General features: G+C 35.2%; 1 protein-coding gene across 1 annotated transcript in view; it reads left to right on the forward strand.

Moving 5' to 3' along the window:
* The window catches only part of RSPO3 (R-spondin 3), a 77,928-nt gene extending 54,914 nt beyond the window's left edge, over nt 1-23,014 (forward strand). Inside the window, exon 5 of the mRNA XM_036248996.1 lies at nt 21,797-23,014. Within this exon, the coding sequence (XP_036104889.1) occupies nt 21,797-21,984 (188 nt within the window). The 3' untranslated portion in view covers nt 21,985-23,014. The remainder of the gene's footprint in view (nt 1-21,796) is intronic.
* Nucleotides 23,015-25,271: the final 2,257 nt, after the last annotated feature.

Genomic DNA, 25,271 nt, shown 5'->3' on the forward strand with positions numbered 1-25,271 from the left:
TGACCTTTTCTAATTATACCCACTACACATATGGTTGGCATTAGCCATCATTTCTTATCATTGTCATTGCTGCTGCTGATAAAATTGAGAATGTTCTATTTCTACCACCAAGTCTGCTAAGTCTTTCTTTACATTTTACAGTCATTCTGATTTACAAAGGACAGACTTGAACTTAGCAAGCCAATTGGCCAGTGACTCCTCTTTTGCCTCAAATCACAAGGATGTTTTAAAGCCAAATGGTTTTCAGAAATTGTCAGCATCATAGTCAAATTGCAGTAAATGGTTATGGTAGCCGGCATCGTTCTGTCTAAACAAAGACACTGTCAGTCAATAGAGTCAGTGACCTTCAGGCTCTAAGTGCTGTGTGCGGTTTTCACAGGGTTATGTTTAGATAGGGATCCTAATAAAGATCCTTGTTTGGCTTTTTAAAAGGTCATGAAAATGAATCCCCCTTCCAACTACTATAACATAACACTGACATAAAAATGAAATTCCTCAAAAAAATGTATTTCAAAGGTTCAGATTTTCAACTCAATTTATGAAGCACTGTATATATGGTCTCCTAAGTGTCCTGTGAATCAGTGGATATGCCAGACATGGAGCAAAGTTCCAACCCCAGGAGGCTTCCAAGCTGTAAGCGGATAGAGTTCCAAGAGAGAACACAATGTGCATGTGCGAACAAAGCAGATGCGGCATGACTTTCGTTCTGTTCTTTGGGAACTCACGACTATATGGAAAAATCACATACTGCTCTCAATTGCTGTAGACATCTGCTGAAGGCACGTGAGATGGAAGCTAAGGCGGTGGTGCAAAACTCCTCCTAGAATAAAGCAGCTGAACCTTAGAGACAGGGGAAACTGCTCACAGAATACGAGTTGTATTCGAATGTTATAAACGTACAGCGCGCTCCTCCACGGTGGCAAACAGAAGGCCATTAAGCTATTTGTTTTTAAAAAATATATGGGGGCATCTATTTCCTGTAGTAATATTGTTAGATATGTATTTACAGCCTTTAGTTTGGGATGTCAAAGGCCAGCCCATTTCTAATGGTGTGTTTGTAATACCTTGCTCTTAGCAAAGGCTTACAAATTTAAAGAGGCTTTAAAGTATTTTTTAGACATGAAATTGAGCTCATAGAATAAGCTTCATGGCAAGTTAGTCAGAAACACATGGATACGCTTCCTTTAAATTATATACAGATTTTTAGGATTAAGATGTGGTAAAACCTACTAGCAGTCTATTAAGCCTTCTAACGCACGTGAAACATAATTAATTTTTTTTTCAAATTCAAGGATGTTCTAATGGAAATAGCAAATTGGTGGTTGTCATTTTGGCACTGCTTGTGTATTTTTACAAGCACTTAATTTAACCTCATTTTAGAGTACTGGATATGCTCCCATCAGGAAAACACCAAGAGGTGCAAAGAGGGCAAATGAAACATGGGATGTGAAGAAATCAGCGCGATAGATGCATTGTGGAATTGCCTCTGGGCTGGATTTTATGTGGCTGCTGTTGCCTGTGGGAAGATGAAGACCACGGATTTTCAGGTTGACCTCACTGCCACCATATTCTCCAGGATGGAACATGTTCCTCAAAGATTAAACATGTGTGTGCTGCACAGTAATTAAAGTAATACATATGGAGTCAAAGAACTGGAAATACAGTCACCAGCACATTATTTGAAACAAAGCCTATTTTATGATCTACTTGTATTCATTCTCAGCTATACAATAGATTTCCATTTGAAGCACACAGTAAAATTTTCCTAAGCCAGTTTTGCTGGGTGTCTGGCAGAAAGTGTTTAGATTGATGAAGAAGCTTTCTATCTTTGGGCAGCTTTACCTTAACTTTTAAACTAGCTATAAAATCACATGAGTGAGGAATTCTTAAGACCGCTTTCATTTGTATCTCTGACTTTAGACATAAATGCATGAAAATTTATTCAATTTTAAAACTTTCTAGTGAATAGGTTTTATTGCACATTTTATATGAAAAAAGTGATTTTCCAGCTTACGAAAAACACTCAATGCTCAATTCAACATTCTCGTTATGTTCTATGATCCATTTGTCCTATAACATAGACATTTTTCCCATATGTATTTATTAATTTGTAGTTTTATTTCTATATTTGACCCTTAGTGTCTCTTATCTTCTGGTATGGCCATTTGTTTGCTTTTGTTCATTTGTCTGACTTAGAAATAGAGTGAGTTCCTCTCTGAAGATAAAGTCCCAAAGCACAGCATTTAGATTGTGTTGGGCTGTGGGTGAGCGAGTGTGTCTTTCTGAATACTGAAAACCCAGTTAATTCAAAGAAGTAAGAGCTCTGCTAGTCTGAATTACAGAATATGTTTGAAAGACATACAATTCTGTAACTTTTTAAAATTTTATATGTTTAAACTGTTGCTGTCAAGCAGATATTGTTTAGGTGACTGCTTCAGTTATCAATGTTGCCTGGTAACTTTATTTTTCCATAAATTATATAAAGTGCTGGCAAACGTTATTGTTTTTGATAAATGCCTCTAAAAACAGCTTTGTTTCCATTTTAATTCTACTTAAAAATCCTTCTTCTCCCTGTTGATATTGCAAAGGTCAGTTTTAGAGCACATACCATAGTGCCTTCTCAATCATAGATTCCATATTTGTGGATCTATAGCTGACTTGTTTTATTACTCAGCCTGATTTCTGCATCTTTTTACTGGTCTTGGTATAAAAACTAGTAAGAATAGATCTAGTATCAAACCTGGATATTCTTAAAGACTGTCTTCTCTGAGACTAGTTCACCAAATTTTCTATTACTGGTGAGTGAGAACACATTATATTGAATAAGGATATTGTTAACCATATTCTAGGATTCATCTTAAATTGCTTTATTATAAGATTATGTATTTATCATCAGAAAACATCACCATTATTTAAAAACACTTACACAGTGCCCATCCAAAAACGATGTGCTGCTGGATGTTTTGTAACATTGAGCAGATGCAGACATAAATGCAAAAGCAAATTCCGGAGTATTTCTGTAGCCATGAAACCACCATAAAAAGAGGTTTGTGACCCCAATGTTACCTTAACATTGTCTTCAGCATTTCATATTTAATTATAGTAGATTACTCACCAATATAATAAATATAGATTTATGAGATACTTTAATGTTCTTAAAACAAATGAAAACCACCCAAGAGGAGCCTCACCAACCCTGAGGTTGTCCAGATTGCATTGGCTGAGATTAAGCGGGAGATCATGCATCTCCAAGGGTCATGCAATTAATCTCGGAGTGGGAGTTAAAGCAATGACTAAGCAGAAAAGGAAGCTGAAGTACAGGCCTGTTACAAAAGGGGTTGGAGCTCCAATGTCAGGGAACTTAATTTCCTTTTCTTTGTAAAGAGACCTAAAATATCACTTCTTACTATTAGCTTCTTTGGGTCCTAAAATCCCACTTGTTTGATCAGTTATTTTCCATCACTATTATTGATACGGCCAAACAGATTAAAGGAATACATTTTTTTTTTAATTGATTAATTTTGGTTACAGATGATTCTCCTTTTTTCCCCCACTGATTCCCCCCTCCCCGTCCCTTCCCCGCCCCTTCCCCTGATTGTTGTCCATGTCCACTGTTCATGCATACATGCGTATAAGTTCTGTGGTTCATCCCTCCCCCACATCCCCACTCCTTAGGGGATTGTCAGTCTGTACCCCGCTTCCGCGTCTCTGGGACTACCCCATTCCTCAAACTGTTATGTTCATTATATTCCACAAATAAGTGAGATCATATGAAATTTGTCTTTCTCTGTTTGGCTTGTTTCACTTAGGATGATACTTTCCAGGTCCCTTCATGTAGTCTCAAAGGATAAGAGATCTTTCTTTCTTACAGCTGCGTAGTACTCCATTGTGTATATGTACCACAGCTTTTTGATCCATTCGTCTACTGATGGGCACTTGGACTGTTTCCAGATCTTAGCGATTGTAAATAGTGCTGCTACAAAGATGGGGGTACATATATTCTTTCTTATTGGTGTTTTATGCTTCTTAGGGTATATTCCTAGAAGTGGGATCACTGGGTCAAATGGAAGATCAATTTTTAATTTTTTGAGGTGACACCATATTGTTTTCCATAGTGGCTGCACCAGTCTGCATTCCCACCAGCAGTGTACTAGAGTCCCCTTTTCTCCACACCCTCGCCAACACTTGTTGTTTGATGATTTGTTGATGGCGGCCATTCTGACAGGTGTGAGGTGATACCTCATTGTTGTTTTGATTTGCATCTCTCTGATGATTAGTGATGATGAGCATTTCTTCATATGTTTCTTAGCCATTTGTATGTGCTGTTTGGAGAGGTGTCTATTTAGTTCCTCTGCCCATTTTTTAATTGGATTCTTTGTCTTCCTTTTGTGGAGTTGTATGAGCATTCTATATGTATTGGAAATTAACCCCTTATCTGATATATCATTGGCAATTATGCTCTCCCATACAGTGGGTAGCCTTTCCGAAAGGAATACGTTTTTAAAAGAGCACAATGTGTTTTAATTTCTGATGGTGGGGCACTTTATCTTAGGAGTCACTAGAAAGTAATTTTACATGAATTTGTGAGAATTCGGAATTGGGACCATGAAAAAACTCAAGATGCAATTCAAAGAAGAAATATTCTACTCCAGAGTGTATATATTGATTCAATTTCAAATAAAAGTTAAAATTCATCTTCAATTAGCTCAGGTGAGTCCTGTTGAAGAAAATCACTTTCTTATAGCTGAGTTATTACCCTCTTGATAATCCCTATGATTCCTTGTGGCAGCACATTTTTATTTCTAATAAACACAACCTTTTCTGCCCTTTCTCCTCCACTTACTAAGATTGTCAGACCTTACATCTGAAGCAAGACTTCTTTGGAACTTGATCCTTCTTTAATGGGAGAGCCTTTGTCTAATGGGAGAACTCTGACACAAGGTTGGCCGGCCTGTGGGATTTTCAATGCGATGTCCATGGCAGATGGCTCATGAAAGTGACTGCTAAGTGTATGCTCACATCAAGCTTCCCACTGGATAATGTTCTCATTCTTTGGGGATTTAAAAGGATAACAAATAAGCAACAAATCATTAAAAACTATAACCTGTTACCCAATTCTTGGGAATAAGCCAATATGAGCCTAATATCTGCTTAAATATCACAAATGTGAATTCCCAGCCTTTCAAGCTACCACTTTGTATCAAATGCTCACCAACGAGAACTCTGTATCTCAGCTGCACAGAAGAGACACATTCACCTGGTGGCTGCCAACTGTGAGGTTCTGTCTCCTTAAATCCAGCTGGTCACACAGCAGCCAGGGGAGCGTGTTTGTCCCTGAGAAAGCAGAGGGAGTGCCTGGGCAGCAAGAGGGCGTGAGTGCAAATGTAATCTGAAATTGATTTGAGGTTGGCACCAAATGTTCCATGTCAGTTGCAAGTGGAACTTATTACAGTCATAAGAACTGAACTCTATATTCTATTAGAATTGGTGATCAGGTGTGAACTTAATATGTCACAAGCTACAGGAACAAATAAGCAAAGCTGGGTGAAAAACTAAACTGGTGAATCAAGACTTGAAAAGTTAAAAAAAAAAAAAAAAAAACGTAAACTGAAAAAACTCACAAGAAGCCAAACTTTTTTACAAATGTGTTTGTTTTTCCTCAAAAGTCAATTGTAAGTGCTGTACAGGGAAGGGAGTCAGAGAGAGCCACTGGGGTTTTGTTACCTTTTCTCCCAAAAAATAGAATGTGAAATAAATGTTATAATGCTAGCATTAGTCTCATAATCTTTGACTCATATCTGAAATAGAAATGAAGTATAAAATGAAACTGGCATTCAGTGAATATTAATAGGTATTTAATTAGCTGATTTTCTAGGGTTATGTAGCCTATGAGAGAGCCTTTATAGTTATCTTGAATCCAAATACCAAAATATTAACTAATTATATTTCACTGTATATATTTTAAACAATTATATTGTAGTTGACAAGCAGAGATATTTTATATAATTTGGGTTACGCAACAACTATAAATGTTGCAGAAAACTCTTTGAGATTCTTTCACATATACACATGAGCTTCTTAATTACAAAATTCATACTGGAATATATTTTGTAAAGCAGCTTTAATTTAAGCTTTTTTGTACATAATCATAAAATTAAAAATGAAATGATTAAATTTACAGCAAATTAGTTTTAGGCACCTCTTCAAAGATTTTTCTAAAAATATAGTCTCTATGCTACAAATATGCTCAGTAATAAGTCAGGATAAATAGTAAAATGTCAATTTCCTATGAATTTTCAAAGAAACACATTCTGGGCTGAGAGCTAGCATCAACATGATAAACATTTACTGCCTTGTGTTACATATAGCATATAATATAGTGATAATATTATATCTAAATATATGTTATATATATAATCTTAGGCATTTCCAAAGGATGTTTATATTTTGTGAACTTTTATCAATGAAATCAATAAAATATATGTAGATACACAAAATACATATTGTTCTAGATTTCAACTAGATTTTTTTCATATTACACTTCAAAAGAATGAAACGATTTCTGAGAAAGGAACATCTGTGTCTTTTCACATATAACTTTTCTTGATTATTTCTAGGAAAGCAGACTAAACATGCAGTTCTGACATAATGCAGCATCCCATTTTGATTTCTGGTTAGCTCAGAAGTCTTCACCAGCTGAAAAAAGACTCTGAAAAGGGCAAAACTCTCTGACCTCAGGAGGTTCTGATAGGAAGAACTGATGCAGGAAACACCGAGTGTAGAGAAAACATTGGAATAAATTCCCCAAAGTTCTGTAACCACACTGGTGTGGGCGCATGGAGAAAGGCATAATTTTCATTCTCAAAGAATCTCCTGTTTTCACATTCTTTCATTTCTCTCAAAGCTGATCTTGCAGATGATATAGTCCAGATGAATATCTGCTTAATAGGAATTCTTGTTCGCAAATTGACACTGAAAGTATATCCACCATATTATCTAAAAATAAGGTGGGGTGGATTCACCTTGTTTCAAAATCTGGCGAATAATGAATCAGGTCATTTTTTTTAAAAAAAGAAAATTTTGGTTCTTATAGGAATTGAATAAATAGTAGAGGTATGAACTTTTAAAAAAATTAAAATGTGGTTTTTTCTGACACTTTGACTGCTTTGTTCTATTATTTTGCAACAAGTTATCAATAAATTTACCTTCTCCAAATTTTCTAGAATAAAGTTTTCAGGAAGAAAAGTAAGGTGCTTATATTTTAACACTCTGTGTAGACAAGGTAGGTGCTGTTCATAACCAGAATGATCTATTCAGGTTACCTAGCGCATTGGAACAGTGGCACACTGGTTCTCAACGCTGTCTTTGTCATATGTTTATGAACTGAAATATAAGAAAACCATCACAAAGTTTGAGTTTGTATTAAAGCTCTACTGCTGTTATAAATTATAAAAAATTTAGTGTCATAAACAAAATAAATTTATCATTTTACTGTTCCATAGGTCAGAAGTCCAAAACAGGCTTAATCGAGCTAAAATCAAGGTGTTCGTAATGCTGTTTCTTTCTGGAGGCTCTAAGGGAGAATCTAGTTCCTTGCCTTTTCCAGCTCGTAGGTCTGCCAACATTCCTTGGCTCGTGGCCCCTTCCCCTGTCTTCAAAGCCACGAAAGGCAGGTTGAATCTTTTTCATATAACATCTCTCTGACCCCTGCTTCTCCTTCCACTTTTAAGGACTCTTATAATTAGACTGGGCCTGCCTGGATAATCTCAGATAGTCTCTCTATCTCAAAGTCAGCTGATGAGCAACTTTAATTCCATCTGCGATCTTAATTCCCTTTGCCATGGGAAATAACATATTTACAGGTTCCAGGACTAGGACAGTCACTTTTGAGAGACTGTTAATCTGCTTACAGTGGAGCTAGCTGTTCCAGAAAAACAAGTCATGTTTCCTAGAAATTTGAAGGGTCCCCAATTTACATAATACTCTCTTAACGGACCCTAGGTGAATGGTCACTAAGCCAAGGACAAACATTAACTGGCATTGCTCATTTTTATGAACTGGACACTCACAGTGATGATTTCTTCTATGAGAAATTGTTGACAGATTCAGATAAGTCTGCCCAGTTCTTTCATAACTCTCTCTGTTTTTTCCTACTATCTTTTACTGATTTGAAAAGGAAAGTTAATTTTTCTCATGGACAAACTGTCAAAAAATGTGAATACAATTATCATCCCTAATGCATACATGCGTGTGTTGTGCATATTAATCAGAGGACAAACTGAAGCCTAGACATTGGAAGCTGGATGTGGTGATACTGTGAGTAAGCCTTGTAGCCTCACTGCTCCCAACTGGGATGATGTAATGACACAATGCTTCACATAGAACGATTTTATTTACTGGATCACATCATCACAAAAGCAAAGATTCCTCTACAATGAACAGCATAAAGAAACAGCCAGAGCAATATATTTGTGACAAAGGAAAAGTAATCTAATAAAATAAATTGGTGTCCAACTAGAAAATTTTTTGTATGTGTAAAATTGTCATTAGACTGTTTTGTTGTTTAGGCCTTGTGGTATCACCACTGCTCTTGCTTTGCATGTTTCTGCTGTTCAACATTCTGCCTTTTCATCCTTTCATTTAGCTTTGTGTATTGAACAACAACCATAAACCAGGAACCATGCTGGATGCTAGAGAGAAAATGACAAGAAAGATATGCCAATATGTATGAGCTGCGTTTGAGGGTTCATAATTTCATGGAAGACTTGGCTGGAAACAAATAATGGCAAAGTAGACGGGCGGGGACGAGTCTCTGAAACAGAAGACGTAGTTGTCATTGCCTCTTGCAGGCCAAGTAGGATTTTTCCATGGAAGAGCAGCATCTAAGGCACAAAGGCAAGAAGGAGCATTATGTGATCAAATAATAGTGAAACATGTAGTGCAGAAACGGGAAAATTAGGGAGAGATAATGCTTTATAAAATAGGCTAGAGTCAGCTGCTGATTGGGCTTCTAAACCACGTTATCCAAATTGTGGGAGAACTGGCATGGAACGATTTAAAAACATGAGACCAACAGGAAACAGACCAGCCTTCTACTCAATAAGAAGGTAATCTAACAGGAAGTGGAAACAACAGGAAGCAAACCCAAAACATGATCAGGTTTTGCAAAAATACATTCTAGAGATGATGGACACTTGAACTAAATGAGATAGAGAAGGAAGTAACATATTTGAGAGATAGGTAAGAGGTGAAATTTTCAAAATTTTACTAAAGCAAATGGACTTGAATGATTTAAGATCTTTCACCAAAAGTCTTCAAGGGACCCCTGAGGTTTTACCCTAGTCAGATTAAAGCTGTTCTGTTTTCTTTTTATTTATTTATTTTTTCTATTTATCTTCAGATAGAGTGAGAGAGAGGGAGAGAGGAGAGAAAAACATCGAAGCAAGAGGGACACATTGGCTGCTTCCCACACGACCCCGACTGGGGCCAGGAAGAAACCACAACGGAGGTACGTGCCCTTGACCGGAATCTAACCACTGAGCAACCGGCCAGGGCAAAGCTATTCTATTTTCAAGTGTGACATTTTTCGCTCAACTATTTTACATTTTCATAGGGATCATCATCATCATTTTAGAAGTTATAATAGCACCATTCTTTGCATTGTCTAAGTACATATATTTCATTTGTTCCTCACACCTACCTGGTGTAGTGAGAATAACAGGAATCACCCATTCTAGCTAATAAATGTGGCAACTGAAGCACAGAAGGGATTAGCTTAAGGTCAATAATATAACCAAGTCTAAAACACGTTTTCTGATACCCATTTCAGACTTTTGACATTTAATTTACTGTCATATTTTTTTTGTAAGTACACTTAAAAAAAAAAAAAAAAAAAAAAGAATTCTTAAGAGTTTAAGTAACCTCCCCCAAGGAGAGACAATGACAAATGGTTTAGCAGAGAATCAGATTCAGATCTTTCTAACTTCAGAATCTCTGGTCATAGAAGCTATACTTGACTGCATTTGTCCTCACCTGTTGGAGAACGACACGAGAAGACGTCATGGAGAAAGCTGCCTTCACAAAGTATCTTGAAGGATGTATATAAGCAAAGAGTAATTTTCGAAATATTTAACAGCCAGTACAGTAAAATATGTTGAGTCTGTATATAAATAAAAAATGTTAAATATATTAACACATATAAAGAATACGACTGCTTACCATGAGTTATAAGTGGCGATGAAAATCATCTATTAGATCATTCAGTGATTTCTGAAATAATTGCTGGATTTTAGAAATACTGGTATTATTTTTTGTTTAAATAGATTAATACACCCACACTCAGACCTTTTCATACACAGGGAAGGCTACCCAGTAGACATTTTTTGCTTAACTCCTCAAGGCTGCTGCAGCTAAAATGTACCAACAGAGTTTGCAGAGCCCAAAAATGGGCTTGATTAAGGGTGACCAAGGTGTAATAGAGAAGAAAGGATTCTCCTTTCTATTTGCCCTAAACTCCAGTACAGCAGAGACAAATCTGCCTTTTTTTAAATTCATATTTCCTTAAACATTATTACTTCCCAATATTTTTAATCACCTCCTGATTGCTACCTTCTTTCCTGAAAACTTCCTGGAGATAGGGAAGAGCTTATATACAATCATTGATCACATACTCTTTCTACCTTAATGTGGTCTTCAGGCACATAGGAAGATTATTCATTTTGCTCAGAAAATAAAAAGCAAAAGCATGGGTTATCAAAAACTATCCCTTTAAAACATTTTAAATTTTTTATTTGGATTTTCTATTTTCAAGATCGTCTTATTTGATTATTAAATGCTCAATTGAGCAATAAATATTAATTTCCATTGAGGTTGATCAAGACAGAGTTCATTCCTTTAGGAATTGTCACACTTTCTTTAAATTTCAGCTCATTGCTTACGTTTTTTCTAGGACTCTCTCCCTCCCATTCATTGCATTGCACATGCTATCTCTGCCCTTGCCACACCCTCTTACTTTAGAAGTTTCATCATAGTACCCAATGACCCTTCATTTTGGTGGAATTCCACTGAAAGCAAAATTCAACAGATTACAACAAAAGCCACAGCCATTCAAAACTCAAAGGGAAACCAAGCTTCTGAGACTGTCCTGCCACTTCAAAAGCCCCAAGATTGAGCCAAGATGAGCCAGGGTCATATTTCATCATTTTAAAAGAATACATGCCCAACTCCACCAGATAAAGCATCATTTACTCCTGCTATAAAAGATGACTTAAGGAAGAAAAGGTTATTTTGCCATCATTAAACTTTCACAATCATCCAAAGTCCCTTCTTCTCTTCCTGCATTTTACCCCTTCTGTTCCCCTCTCAAACCACCTCTCATTTTCCAGTCTCACAAACATTTTGTTAGGCCTGTTTTCCAGCATTGAGCTGTGAGATCGACTCTGGTCCACATTCCCAACCTCAGTGAAACTTTTAGAGCCTTCAAATCCCCAAAACTGCTCTAAATTTCAATTTCTTCTCAAAATAAGAGAAAAGAGTAGAATCCTTTGTAACCTCTCTCTTGCAACTTGGACTTTCTAAGCTCTCTTCTTGAAGCAGTCTCAGAACAAGCTATTCATTCATCTTTGGTTTGATCCCAAAGATGATCTCCTAGAGCATGACAAGTCAACAGTATTTCCCTGAGACCATGATGAAGCTCTCTGGAGTGGGCTGCAGCCACTTGAAGCTGACATTGCAACAGAAGTGGCTAATTGGCTAAGGACTACATTATAATAATGGGAGTCATTAAGACAACTTGTTTGGATGAAATACTGTGTAAGCACAAAATGTTTGCATATGTGAGAATAATACCCAAAGCATCTCTCTCTATGCCTGTCCTTCCCCAGGTATGAAATCAAGAAAAGAGAGCATTATTTATTTTTTTCATTTAATTTCTTCAACAAATATTTATTGATAGCTAGTGTATATGGGCTCTTGCCAAAGAGAAAGGCAAAGCTATCACATTCTTTGGAGCACTGATATCAGTGCTGAACAGGTATGTGAGCCTCATAAGCTCCAGAGGTTCCCTGTGCACAAGATGAATCAGTAACCCACTATCAGACAGCCCAGTCTTATCCACCCTGCTCCATCCAAAAATAACCTGTCCTGTGAATTTTACTTCCTCTGTTAATATTTTTATTGGAAATAAAAATTAAGTTTGAGTTTCTTTAAAGACAAGTTTATCATATATACAGTCATTATTACATTGTTTTTCCTAATATTATAAAAATAAAAGCTTAGTTCAATATCACCTGACAAACTGCAAAAGGACCTGGAATATAGATGAAAATTCAGTAGATAATATATTATGATACACTTAGGGACCCAATCAAAACAATGGAAGGAAATGAACTAATTAGCAAAGAACAAGAAGGAAAATTGGGCTTCTAAAGACAGTGTCAATTGGGAAATCCACCTACAAAAGGTTGGGTATCCAAAAAATAAATATATTCTCATCAGAGAACCATATTCTATTTACCCCACAACATTTTGAAAGTTTTCAAGGAACACAAATAGAGAAGATACATATCTCTTAAAATATGGAAAATAGGTTTCATAAGGAAAGGTTAAAAATCATATAACCTAACAAAGTCTCTTGTTTTAAGGGTTCAAGTTTCTGAAGGACTCTTGTAAATACAGTGCAACTCCTTTCATACTTACTTAAAATTAAGTTGGAATACAGGCCCTTGGTCTTTTAATTGACATTTTTCAATCCACTAGGAAAATAGAACTTTTCCATCTGTAGTGGGAAAGGACCTATAAATAAATATGTGTATATGTATTTATATATACATATGCAAACATACATACACATTTGTGGCACATGTGTCTATTCTCCCAACTCTCCTCCTCCTCCACTCGACACACACTAATACAATAATAAAGGGAGCACAGTGAAAAGCTGTAAAATGAGAAACAGTAAAATCTAACTAATCTTGCTTAATTGTAGAGTTGATATTTCTAGTTTATTAAACTTTCAACTGCCAAAAAAATTTAAGTAAATAAATCAGTTGTATGCAATTCAAGTATATGTAACCACTCTTAATGAAGTAATTACAAGGAACTATCTTGCTGGTTATGGAAATGCATGTGGAAAGTGTTTCTAACTAAGAACAGATATTTGCACCAACTAATAGAGTGGGAGAAAAAGTATTTTAAAGTTTGCATTATCTTCCATATGAATGTATATTATGAATAAAACTCATTTTTCACAAATTATAATCTAGTAGAAGCTAAGTGAGGTTGTCTATGTTTTCCAAACTAGTAAGAAATCAATAATTTGAGATAGAGTTTGTAACAAAAAAGAAAGAAAATACTGAAACAAAGTGAAAGTATTTGATAATGTTATAATAGTGCATAAAACATTAGCTTTACATCGGCAATCAATAAATAGCTGAAGATATAAAATATAAAAGTGCATGACATCTTTACTAAAAATACCATGGCGTAGTGCACACTAAGTAAGACACTTGGTATTTATTTTTCTCCCTGTGATGTAATTCCTGATTAGAGTTACATTTTTTTTCCCCTCATAGAACTGTAAAAAGCTTCAAAGAAAAGAAAGAGTGGGCTATGGTAGAATGAGAACTAGACAGCAGAGGCCAGTGTATAAAATGATGAAAGAGACTAGAATAATATCAACACTTCTTTTATAATCAATCACTGCAAATGTGTCAGCAAGCATGAGGACACTCCCTCCTGTCAATACAAGCGAGCAGACAACTGGGGTAAGGGAGGAAGTATAGCAGTCAAACATGGCTATCAACACTTCTTTTTCTGTCTCAGAAGAACAAAATTCTGAGACAAGTTCTTGGAGCAAATGAAAATTTATCCAAATGAAAATCAAATGATAAATGCCAAGAGAATATTCTTTCTTTGGAATTCTTTCAGTTCTTCAATTTAACCAGCTGGAATGAATTTTCAAGTAGCATTGTGTTCAGCCTCTGGAAATGAAGGACTTTCCTGTTAATTGGAAAGCTATATTTTATCAAAGATGAAGACAGTGCTCTTGGCTTAGTGATTCTCTTTTTCTTGGGGAAAAAGAGAGAGAGAGAGAAGCATTTGGTGGATATTTACCATAAACAGATCCCAGAACACATATTTCATATATGAAAGACTGAACTGTGAGCCTATACGTCTAACTAAAGAAAATGGGGGAAACTCAAATACGGGTGTTATTCTAAGCTCAGCATAAGAAAAATACTATCACTGTGCTCTCTGGTGAAAAGAAAACATGAGGGAGAGAGAAAAAAAATCATATAATATTATTAACTTTCAGAATCAAATATTGATACAAGTGAGGTGTCTGGTTTTTCTGAGGTAAATGAATTGTGTAAGTCAACAAATTTAAACATTATTTTGTTACTTTAATATGTGTTTATTGGAGCTGATATAATGATCGTCAACTCAGATTTAGAGTAAACAAAATAAAAATTCTGGAAATAAGTATTTTTAAGGCACACATTTTCAGAGCAATCTATACTTCAGGCAGTTTTTGTTGTTGATTAGTGATATATTAAATAAAGTTGTTACTACCTAAATTTTAATTGACACAAAATTATGCAACTAATTTATCACAAAGGGTGCTGTTTTGTTTTTTGCTTTAATTCTTTTTTTATGTTTTCAAAAAATAATTGTAATGAAATATTAAGCATAATTTTTCCAGACTTCTTAAAGAAATTCCTCGATGGAGGGTCTGAATTACAATTGCGTATTCTGCTTTAACATAAATTTATAGGAAAACCTAGCCATGATATTACTTACATACTGTAAGTTTGCCAATATGTTTATGATAGGAATTGTCAAAGAGGCTATTTCACTCTTTTTTTTCTTAATATTTATACTACTGAAATAGATTTTTAACGGATGATATAAAAGAAATATTTGACATAAACATTTCATAGACTTACACATGTTCTCCACCTCGGGATAGATGGTTGCAGCAGCATGACAAACACTGGACAGACACTGGACAATGCTGGCAGGCAGGCTTCAGTGGTTTTTGAAATAGTGGAGCCAACCACACAACTGTCTAAAATGAAGATAAGCAGTATCACATACGTCTCTGTATTAGAAGCTCATAAACAGTATATCATGCAATCAAAATATGTGCATAGTCATTTTTTCTTAAGGGAGCAATAATATTCATTTTACAAACTGGTCATGAGTTATATGGCAAGAGTAATGAACAAAATCTGACTGGATTTAATAGGTGAAATTTATCAACAACCCTTTGACAGCAAGTAAAAATCAGAATATTCACATGCTCATCCAACAGATACAATTGTCTAAGACCCAAGATCCAGTTCAAAACACATTTGGCAAACGTGCTTAGATCCAGAAATTTTCAACATGTAAATTAATGTGTGTGATTTATTTCTGAGAGTTTTATAATCTAGCCTAAAGTTGTGGGTGAAATTTCAAAGTCAAGTTAAGCGACTTTGCACGGAAAAAAAAAACACTGAAATGACTAATTTCAAATGGTGGTTGATTCAAGAGCAATAAACCCACGTAAAGGAATACTAACCGTTTTTTCATAGCTCATTGTACCTGAGTTGACAACTAATATTTTTAAACAAAAGTAACTAAGAATACTAAACTTAAGATAGTTATGTAATATAAATTGTAATGTTTTATGTTTCTACAGTATTATTAAATCAAATACAGAATAGCCTTTACCTTTATAATGAGTAAATTGTAAATATTGCAAATAGTATAGAATCTTTAGGGACTTTTCCTCTTTGCACTTTTAACTATTCTTTTAATACTGATTTTCAACAGGAAGACATTCTAGTATGCAATATTCAATATCTTTAGCAGTTTCTTTTGAACTTGAATGTCCTTTTTGAATGCAAATTGTGTAGGCCAGAGTTCTGGGCCAAAGAAGCAATGAGTTGAGTGAGAGAGCTGTGGAATTTCTGTCAGGACATCTGACTTAGTCTTTAGTGAGTAATGAAATTATTGAAACAACAGAAGAAAAAAAACCGGAAAGGCCTATTGACATAATTGATTCATCAGAAAAGTATTTGATTTGACAAAAGCAGTTGATTATGCTAATCTGGATTATGGAAATATAGATTTTTTAAAAATGCGATATTGATATTTAGGATGTTTGCTATAGAAGAAATGAATAGGACTGCATTCGAACCTCTGTGGGATTTCACATTTTAAATTCATACGGTTTTTCTTTCTCCTTTTTGGTATTTAGTGTAACAAAACATCAAAATCTCTGATAATTTTATTAGGATTTTAAAATGTAATGGTGGTAGTTTAATGGTAAATTTTCTAAATTAGATATATGATATAAATAATATAGATTATTCAGGTAGCTTTACATTTCAGTTTGGAGAAATTAAGGCATATTATTTTTAAGTTATCTATTCTTTCATTTTAACATATTGTTACAAATTTCTAGGTTAAATAACAGCAAGGGTATAAGTATTTCTATTTTATTAAAACAGACATACAAATAAAAGATAACAGGTTTGAATGTAGTTCTCAAATCAATTCCACTTGGTAATACTGTAGCTGATAAGGAATTTAGCCTTGATGACTTTCAGCTATGTTCTTTACACTGTTAGGCTGTTGTTTTTATATAGTCCACAATTAAAAGACCTTTAAATATATATATCTACACAATAGATAACTTTTGCAGAAGAAGTTATACTGTAGCAATTCCCCTACTTTTGCAAATTTTCCCAAGTGATATCTTAACTAAAAAGAACAAAAGTTGGAATTTTCTTCCTCTATACATAAAAATCAGGTCCAACTCTAGATTCAAAAATCATCAGATTAACTGCATTTTCATACCATTTTTGCCTTTTTGAAGATATAAAGCCGTGGGTTTCCAACTAAATTTCATTCCACACCCAATAAAGAGAAAAGATCTAGCTAATTTTTAATTTTAATGATATAGTTATGTAATCGTGTGTAGATTTAGTGATATTTAGTCTTCAGTCTCAGAGTGTAGGATACATTTTTAGCTTTTGAGAAAAAAATGTTTGTCTTGCAAATGGAACTACTTAAAGCTCATTGGCTCCCCTTAGTGGTGTCTTTTAAGAATTTCACTAAGCAGCAGATTTTTCTCAAGATGTACAAACAAATGTTTCTAAATATCCAGAAAATCATGCACTAATATCCATATTCTAAGTAATTCTCAATGAATAAATTTCATTGATGATTATACGGAAACAACATTTTTATTCATGAGCTCATTACATTTAAAATGGTAACTTAACATTTTCTATAGTTTTTATTTTTACTTGGAACTTAAATATGTAATATATAATTTAGGAAAAATAATTGAGGATCACTTTCTTCTCTCTTCGTTCCATTTCCATGTTCATGATTTTTAATTCATATTTCTATTTGAATAGATAAGACAATCAACAACTAATTTTTATTTTGTAAGTAGGTGTCTATTTCAAATGTACCTAATCAGAGAACTTGCCTTAAAAATTAGTAGTGACAGTAAGTAAAAAAATATGTTATCCTTTGGGAAAAATTATAAGAAATTAAATGAGAAACTCCATGATATGAAACAAATTTTGAGAGTTATGTTTAAGGAAATTGGATCTTCTGTTGATCTCTAGCTATGGTCCTTACGTGTGCTGCTTATCATAATAAATTGGGGTTGAATTTGTTATTAACTATAGATTCTCGGGCCCATCATAAGAACTACCGAATCAAAATCTCTAGGTGTGGGGCCTGGAACTCTGTATTTCTTAAAGTCATCTCTGTTTGGAACCTTGGTCTGAAGAAGGCCTTAGGCAGTGCTTATATAATGACTCTATTTTTGTATTTCTAGAAAATAATTTCAGAATCCCAAAAATGTCAATCACCTATTCAACTATGTGATACCGGTTTGTAACAAAAACTTAAATAATGTATGGTTATATGGTTTTAACAGAAATCTTAGCTACTCTTAAAAGTCGAGGTTCAAAACTAAATACCAGTCACTGCCTACATCCCCTCTATGGACTCTTATCACTTACAGAAGTGTTTCTGAAATAGGAAATAAGGTTATATGTCAAAACATCTTATTGGCCTTTCTAAACTAGTCACAAAAATACCCAAACTCTGCCCTGCTCCCGATTCTGATACTTGCCCTTCTCCAGTTTTCAGTACCACTGTCCTCAGAACCAAGTCCCAGTATGGCCATCACGTCTTGTATGTCATTCCAGCTTCTCTGGGTAATTCCTATATATAGACCGTGATCAAACCAAGGAAGGCTACTTTCGTTTTCCACATTCACCATGTCCTTGCAATGGCTTCATGCCGGCGACCTATTCACTGCCCCACACACCCTTCTTCCCTCATCAGCCTGGTCATCTCTCACTCGTTCTTTAAGGCTCCACTCAAACATCACCCCATCTGGGGAGTCTTTCTCCATCTCCACTGGCAGAGTTCACTGCTCTCTTGTGCTCCCAACAGCATCCTGTGCATTCCTCTATTTTAGTATTAGCCTGTGACTGTAATGATGGTGTCTGTCTCCATATCTCACTTGTATCCCCAGGCTTCAGCACAATGTTTGTCATGGAGTCCAGGTTTAATTCATGTTTGTGTAATGATTTAACAACATTAGCTTTCGTTTCCGCAGTGATGAATGTGTGCCCGGCACTATGCTAAGTGCTTTGCCATCATCTTGTATAACCCTTACAAAGTTTAACAAGTAGCAATAATTATATACATTTTAAATATCAGACAATTAATTCCAAGAGATAGCAACAACATGCCAAAAGTCACACAACAGGTAGTGGCAGACCTAGGATTTGAACACCGTGTTATTCTGACTCTAAGGACAGTGGTCTTAAACATGACGCCATAGTGCTTCCCTGTAAGAGTTTAGATTGTACTTGATGGCTAATGGCAATTTCCCTTTTGATGATTTGTATCCAACCATCACCCTTTCAGTTGGAACTTTAAGAGAAGATGAACATTCTTTTAATCATAAGAAGGATCTACAGCATTACACGTGCACACACGCATAATCAATGAATGACCATACAAAAACATACATGTAAGACAGTGATAACTGGAATGCTTAGTTTTCAAACTTACAAATAAAAAGTATAAAAATAACTATTGACCACATCAATGAAAAGTCACCAGAATAGAAAAAGAAGGCCTCTCTAATGAAAACCTTGCAAAATTTCCCAAATTGCACATGATTTTTCATGGACTACAGCCACTCTTCTGCATTTCTATTTTATTTCTTGGACAAGAGGAAAATATATCATTTATGTAAAAGGGTAGTTAGCATTTCCAACCACTAACACATGGCCTGTAAAACATAATAATCCCATTTTTCTATTGTGCAATAGCCCTCAGTTGGGCAACAGCAATGTACAATGTGCTAGTTTCCTGTGACTTTACTGGAGCCTCCCCTTTCACTCACCGCCCAGACTAAAGAGCGAGTCCTTGGATAATAAAACTGTAACACCGAGTTTCAAGCTACTTCCAAAAATGTTTCTGCCTGTCTTAAGAAATAATCATATCAGTGTGCTAATAAGCAGAAATGCACTGTAAGTTGAGTATGTTGTCACATGTGGCTAAAAAACATATAAATCAATCTGTGACCAGGAAAGAAACAATATATTACTTATGTTTTCAAAACATTATGGTTGGAATCACAGCTGTAAGATGCTGGACCATCATCAAGAGAGCAATGTCAAACACTGAACTTTTGGATGATTTCCATAAAAGTAACATTTTGCTTTGGGTCAGTAGTTTTTATAAAACTTTGGAATGATTTTCACTGACAATTTTTTAAAAGTTGAACTTGAACACCTCCAAAATGCTCCTCAAAATGGGAATATTATATAATCTAACCTCTGCAGCAGTGTCCTTCTGAAAACCAAGCACATACCATGAAAGCCAGAATTTCTTTCTTTTAGTTTGTCAAGCTTTATGAAAATTAAATTATGCTACATATTCAGTAAGGTAAATCTACTCTTCAGTCTTCTCTGTTTAGTTACCATGTACAAGTCAACACTTCAAATGTGTAATAATTAAAGCCACTATGCGGGCAGGAGGGAGCAAGACAAAACAAAATGTGGATTTCTTCCCCAGGAATCTTATCAATTCAGCAGTATTCTTTTAAGTGGAAAGAAAAATAGAATTGGCGAATCAGTGTACAACCAGTTCAGCCCTAGGCCTAATAGTCAATTCCAGTATTTTTTGTTCATCTTTACACATCCAAAACAATTTGAAAGTTGCTTTCTGGTGGTCTGAATTCTCATTTTTGTTAACTGTCCTTTTACAGTCCAGAATTTGGAGGTGTGTTATGTTGAGCCTAACAAGGCAGGTTTTCATAAAGTAACTGGAAGCTTTTGTAAATATAGTCTCAGACAAAGCTAGTTGTGGCATAAAAGCACTAATCCAAGGAGACTGTATTGGCCGAGTACATGTATGCACTATTAATAATATTGCTCCCTGGGATTCTGAAACCAGAGCTCAAGGAAAGGCAAGCCAAACCACTGAATTCAATATTTGTGGCCTATTTCAGGACATGAAAATATTTTGGTTCTCTCATGCAAATAATTTCCCCAAAATACCTTTGTCCAAAGTAACTTTTAGTAGACAGAAACTAATACCAAATTTTACATAGCTTAATAGGTGGTAAAACAAATGATCAGAATTTGTTCCATATCAAGGAATAGTTGGTTTCTAGCTTTCTTTTACTGTGATATTGAATATAGTAATTTCTTATTGGGATATATGTATTAACGGATATCACTGAAACATGCTCTCAGAAATAGTTTTGCACTGTTGATTGAGTATGTAAAATGTTCACATGATAATAAAACATTCAATTAACTCACTATTTAGAAATAAAAATAATCTATCCCATTTGATGCCAGGCTCATGCATTTTAATCGCATTACTGTCTTCTGAAATCCTCAGCCATCCTCCAATGCCAGCAGAATGGAATTCAGTCTACCTCGCAATATGCCTTTTCACATCAAAACATTTAAAGTCGGGTTGATTCCACTTGTAAAATGCTTAGTAGTGCAAATCTGACTTAAAATCTATGCCACAAACTCAGTTTAATGTCAGAGGTCTCCATGGAAGTCAATATATATACAATAACTACCTGCTCATTTGATTGACAGAGACACAAAGCCCCTGCTCTTGTAGCGTATACTATAGGGTTATTGATGTTATAGTCACCACTGCCCTTCATACAGAGAAATTGTGATGGAAATGAACATCAACATATAAATATTTGTGTTAAAGTACATACAGTTATCCTGGTATTCCTCATGAACCATCATTTGCATAGTTGTTATATAAATCAATTATTTTCTAGTAGATAACATGCAGATATATTGGCAAGTTCCAAATATTTAATTGCTACTTGGAAAATTTTGAATATAAAATAGTGCCTTAATATGATCCAGATAACATATACTTATTAATAAATTTCTTATGTGGCAAGAAATCTATTTAAACTTTCTATAAATATCCTGAATAACTGTCATGTAAAATATTACCAAACTTATAAAATAAAATCCTCAAGAGTTCAGAACTATTATCTATTAATTGCTTCATTATATTTTGTATGTTTCATATTTGTATTGCTTGAAATATAATATGGACTTAATAAAGAGTAGTTGAGTGAATTATTTAAATAGTAGATATTTGGTATCTATGGGTATAGTATGCAACCTAAGAGAAAATTAACTTGTTTTTAAAAACTTAAAATAATTAAATAGAATATAATTGAATGCATTTTTTAAGGTGTATCCTTTCATTTCAGGAAAAAAAGGAAGGGAAAGGAAAAGAAAAAAACTTAATAAAGAAGAAAATAAGGATGCAGTACCTGATAACAAAGGTCTGGAACCCAGCAGAGAAACCCCAGAACAACGAGAAAATAAACAGCAGCAGAAGAAGCGAAAGGTCCAAGATAGACAACAGAAATCGGTATCCATCAGCACTGTGCATTAGAGGATCCCATGAGGTTGTTGTAGACTTGTGATGCTGCTATCTCAACCAGATGCCCAGGTCAGGTACTCTAGCCATTAGGATCACAAATGGACAACGTGTCAGTTACTGCTCAGTCTAAACAACATTCCAAATAGTTGCTATATCTTCATACAAGCGTAGTTAACAACAACAGAGCCCAAAGTTCAAAGAAGGGATGCTTTTGAATGGTTATCTTAGATGCTTCTGTGCATTTTTAAGAGACAAGAAATTTTGTACATAATTATCAATAGGCTATAAGTTGTAACAACCTAATGATGACATCTGGAGAAGCAACATCTTTTCCCTATAAAAAGTATGTTCTCAAGCTATTATTTTAAGAAGCAAAAGATAGTTCTGCAAATTCAAACATACAGTATCCCTTCAAAACAAATAAGAGATCGGGGAGAGAAACATCTTTCAAAGGACAGTGTTGTTTTTGTCCAGGAGATCTAGAGAGTGCTCAGATGTTAGGGCCTGGCATTTGGAATCATTAGAATTATCACCACAGAAACAACTATTTTAAGATCGGTTCTATTGCCCTCCTCCTGTCCTGCAAGAAGCATGAGAGTGCACATAGAGTTGAATAGACTGTATGGGATTGGAGAAGGCAAAATGTGGAAGAAACCATAGAGTTGAAGATGACTTTTGTGCTTTACAAAACCTCGAAGGGTTGTGATTACCTGGAACAGGTCTCCAGTCTACGTCAGCACTGTGTGGTTCAGCCTCTGTTATCCCTTGGGTTATATAAGTCTATAAACATGTACCTGTAACTTACTTCCAAAAGCAAAATCATACTTATTAGAAGGAAATTCTGATTTCATAGAACACAAAAACTAGAGCAAGGAGAATATAACACGTTTGCAAAGTCATGTGTTTTCTTTCTCAACGAGGGAGAAACAATGTTATTACCTGCTTAATGGTCCACCTGGAACTAAAAGGGATACTACTTTCTAACAAGGTGTATCTAGTAGGGGGAAAGCCACCACAATAAATATATTTGTTGATAGTTTTTAAAGTTTGGTTCATTTTGTTTTATTGGGAAATTATTACTCTTAGATTCGTGAATTAGAAAAGAGAATTCTGTATCCTATGTAATTCAGAACATATTACATTTTTCACTGCTTTTTTTTTTAAATCCACCTTTGGATGTGAGCCAATGGAGATTTACTTATAGGGTATTAGAAGATATTTATTCAACTTATTTTCTTATTTTCATCAACAAAATTCTAGTTATAGATGTATAGGCCTCCCTAAATTATTTCACTGCCCGCCCCTCTTTATTGCTTAGAAATTAGTATCTTTTCTTATATGTTGGTTCCTCCTGCATCTTGAACATTTGACCTTTTCTTCTCCATATTTTCTTAGTCTGTGGACCTCCTTTGGGGACGGAAGTCACCTTAGCTGAAGGCCTCACCAGTGTTTCACAGAGAGCACAGCCAGCCCAGGGCACCTCAGCCGCAGCACAGACTCTCATGACCCATCCTAACCTTCCTGCTATAATGAGAGGACCCCCAGCTGCTCTGTCCACCACGCTTCCTAGCCTTCTAAAGATCACTGCTTTCTGAAGAATTTTCAATGAATTGGGCTTCTGGCTGCCTATCTCTTGTCACTCTTTCTCCACCAACTGCACTGTTCATGTGAACTAGTTGGCTTACTTCATTTTCCCCTTCTCTTTTGCTCTTCCAAAATACAAAAATTTTGAATGATGCATTCTTGTTTCTTACTCTGGTGTTTTTTGTCCACATGAGAAAAGTGTGTCAGCTAAGTAGATGTAGTCCCAATGTATAGAAGTAATTCTATCTTCAACCACAACTTATGTTACCAAAGATAACCAAAATTTTTTCTACAGAACAAAGTTAGGTGGAAGTGTTTGCCCATGTTCAATAATTTTTGCTTGGTTTCAAACACCATCTTTGTCTTCAATCTTATTTAGTCAAACATAAATGGCCAAATTATTTTTGTGTATCTTTTTATGTTTATCATTGTCTTCATTACTTCAATAAGCACTTACTAGGAAGATCCATGACTGCATACACAGGGCTGGAAAAGGGTTAAATAAATCAGGACACAACAGTTGTGGCATGTGACTATCATGGTTCTCCAGACAATGGCTGACCATTTAAATCACTGATGATGCAGTACTTAAATAGAAGTAGAATTGTTACAGAGGAAAAAGAAATGAAAATTAATATTAATATTTATACATTGAGTGAAATATAAATGCAGACAAAGGTAGCATCAATTTTAACTGCAATTCTCAATCCATCTGTAATAGATCTTTAGTTACATGGATTCATTATGATCTTCATACCAGCAGCCTACTCAGCTTTGAGCAAAAACTCGTGATCAACTTCTGCTCACAGAAGGCATTACCTTTCTGCTCTGATTATGTCTCTAAGATCTAGTCAACTGTCAATGGTAACAGATGGCTGGTAAATTCTTGGTACAAAAAGAATCGAGAGAGTATAGCAACATAAATCTATGTTTGATCCACACTTGTGCTCTGGTCTCCAAATTCTGTTTTAAAAGTAAGGGGAGATCTCTGTTCTATCAGCAGATTTAGGTTCCAGACCCAGGTGTTAACCACTGGCAAATCACTTAACTGCTCTTGGTCCCCATTTCTTAAACACAACATAAAAGAGGTGGGCTGGAGATGATCACTGTAGTCCCAGTTAGGGGAAGATGAGACACTTCCATTAGTTCAGAGTGATACCCCTAATGGGTCCTTATTTAATAATAATAGTGTCCTTTGGGTTTCCCAAAGGTGGAAATGTATAGGTTCTTAACGTATACCCATTAAACTCCACTGCTCTAATGTTATTGAATTAAAAGTTATCTAGCCCCGCTGGTGTGGCTCAGTGGTTGAGCAATGACCTATGCACCAAGAGGTCACTGGTTCAATTTCCGCTCAGGGCATGCGCCTGAGTTTCAAGCTCAGTCCCCAATGGGAGTCATGCGGGAGGCAATTGATCGATGCTGATGTTTCTCTCTCATCAATATTTCTATATCTCTCCCTTTCTTTCTCTGAAATCAATAAAAAATAAAATATAAACGTTGTCTGCACTACTGGTTTTAAAATATTGACATGAATAACATTGAGAAGGAAAAAAGATACATAAATATGGCTAATACCAGGAACAGAGGAAGATTCTCACAAAAGGAGACAGAGGAAAGTGGGAAATTCACCACAGCTAAAATTAGACAGCTCATGTTAACACCCAGTTCTGTTACTTAACTGTTTATAACTTGTGTGACTTTGGGCGAATTGT

This window comes from Molossus molossus, unplaced genomic scaffold (genome assembly GCF_014108415.1).
Source record: "Molossus molossus isolate mMolMol1 unplaced genomic scaffold, mMolMol1.p scaffold_m16_p_8, whole genome shotgun sequence".
Lineage (NCBI taxonomy): Eukaryota > Metazoa > Chordata > Mammalia > Chiroptera > Molossidae > Molossus > Molossus molossus.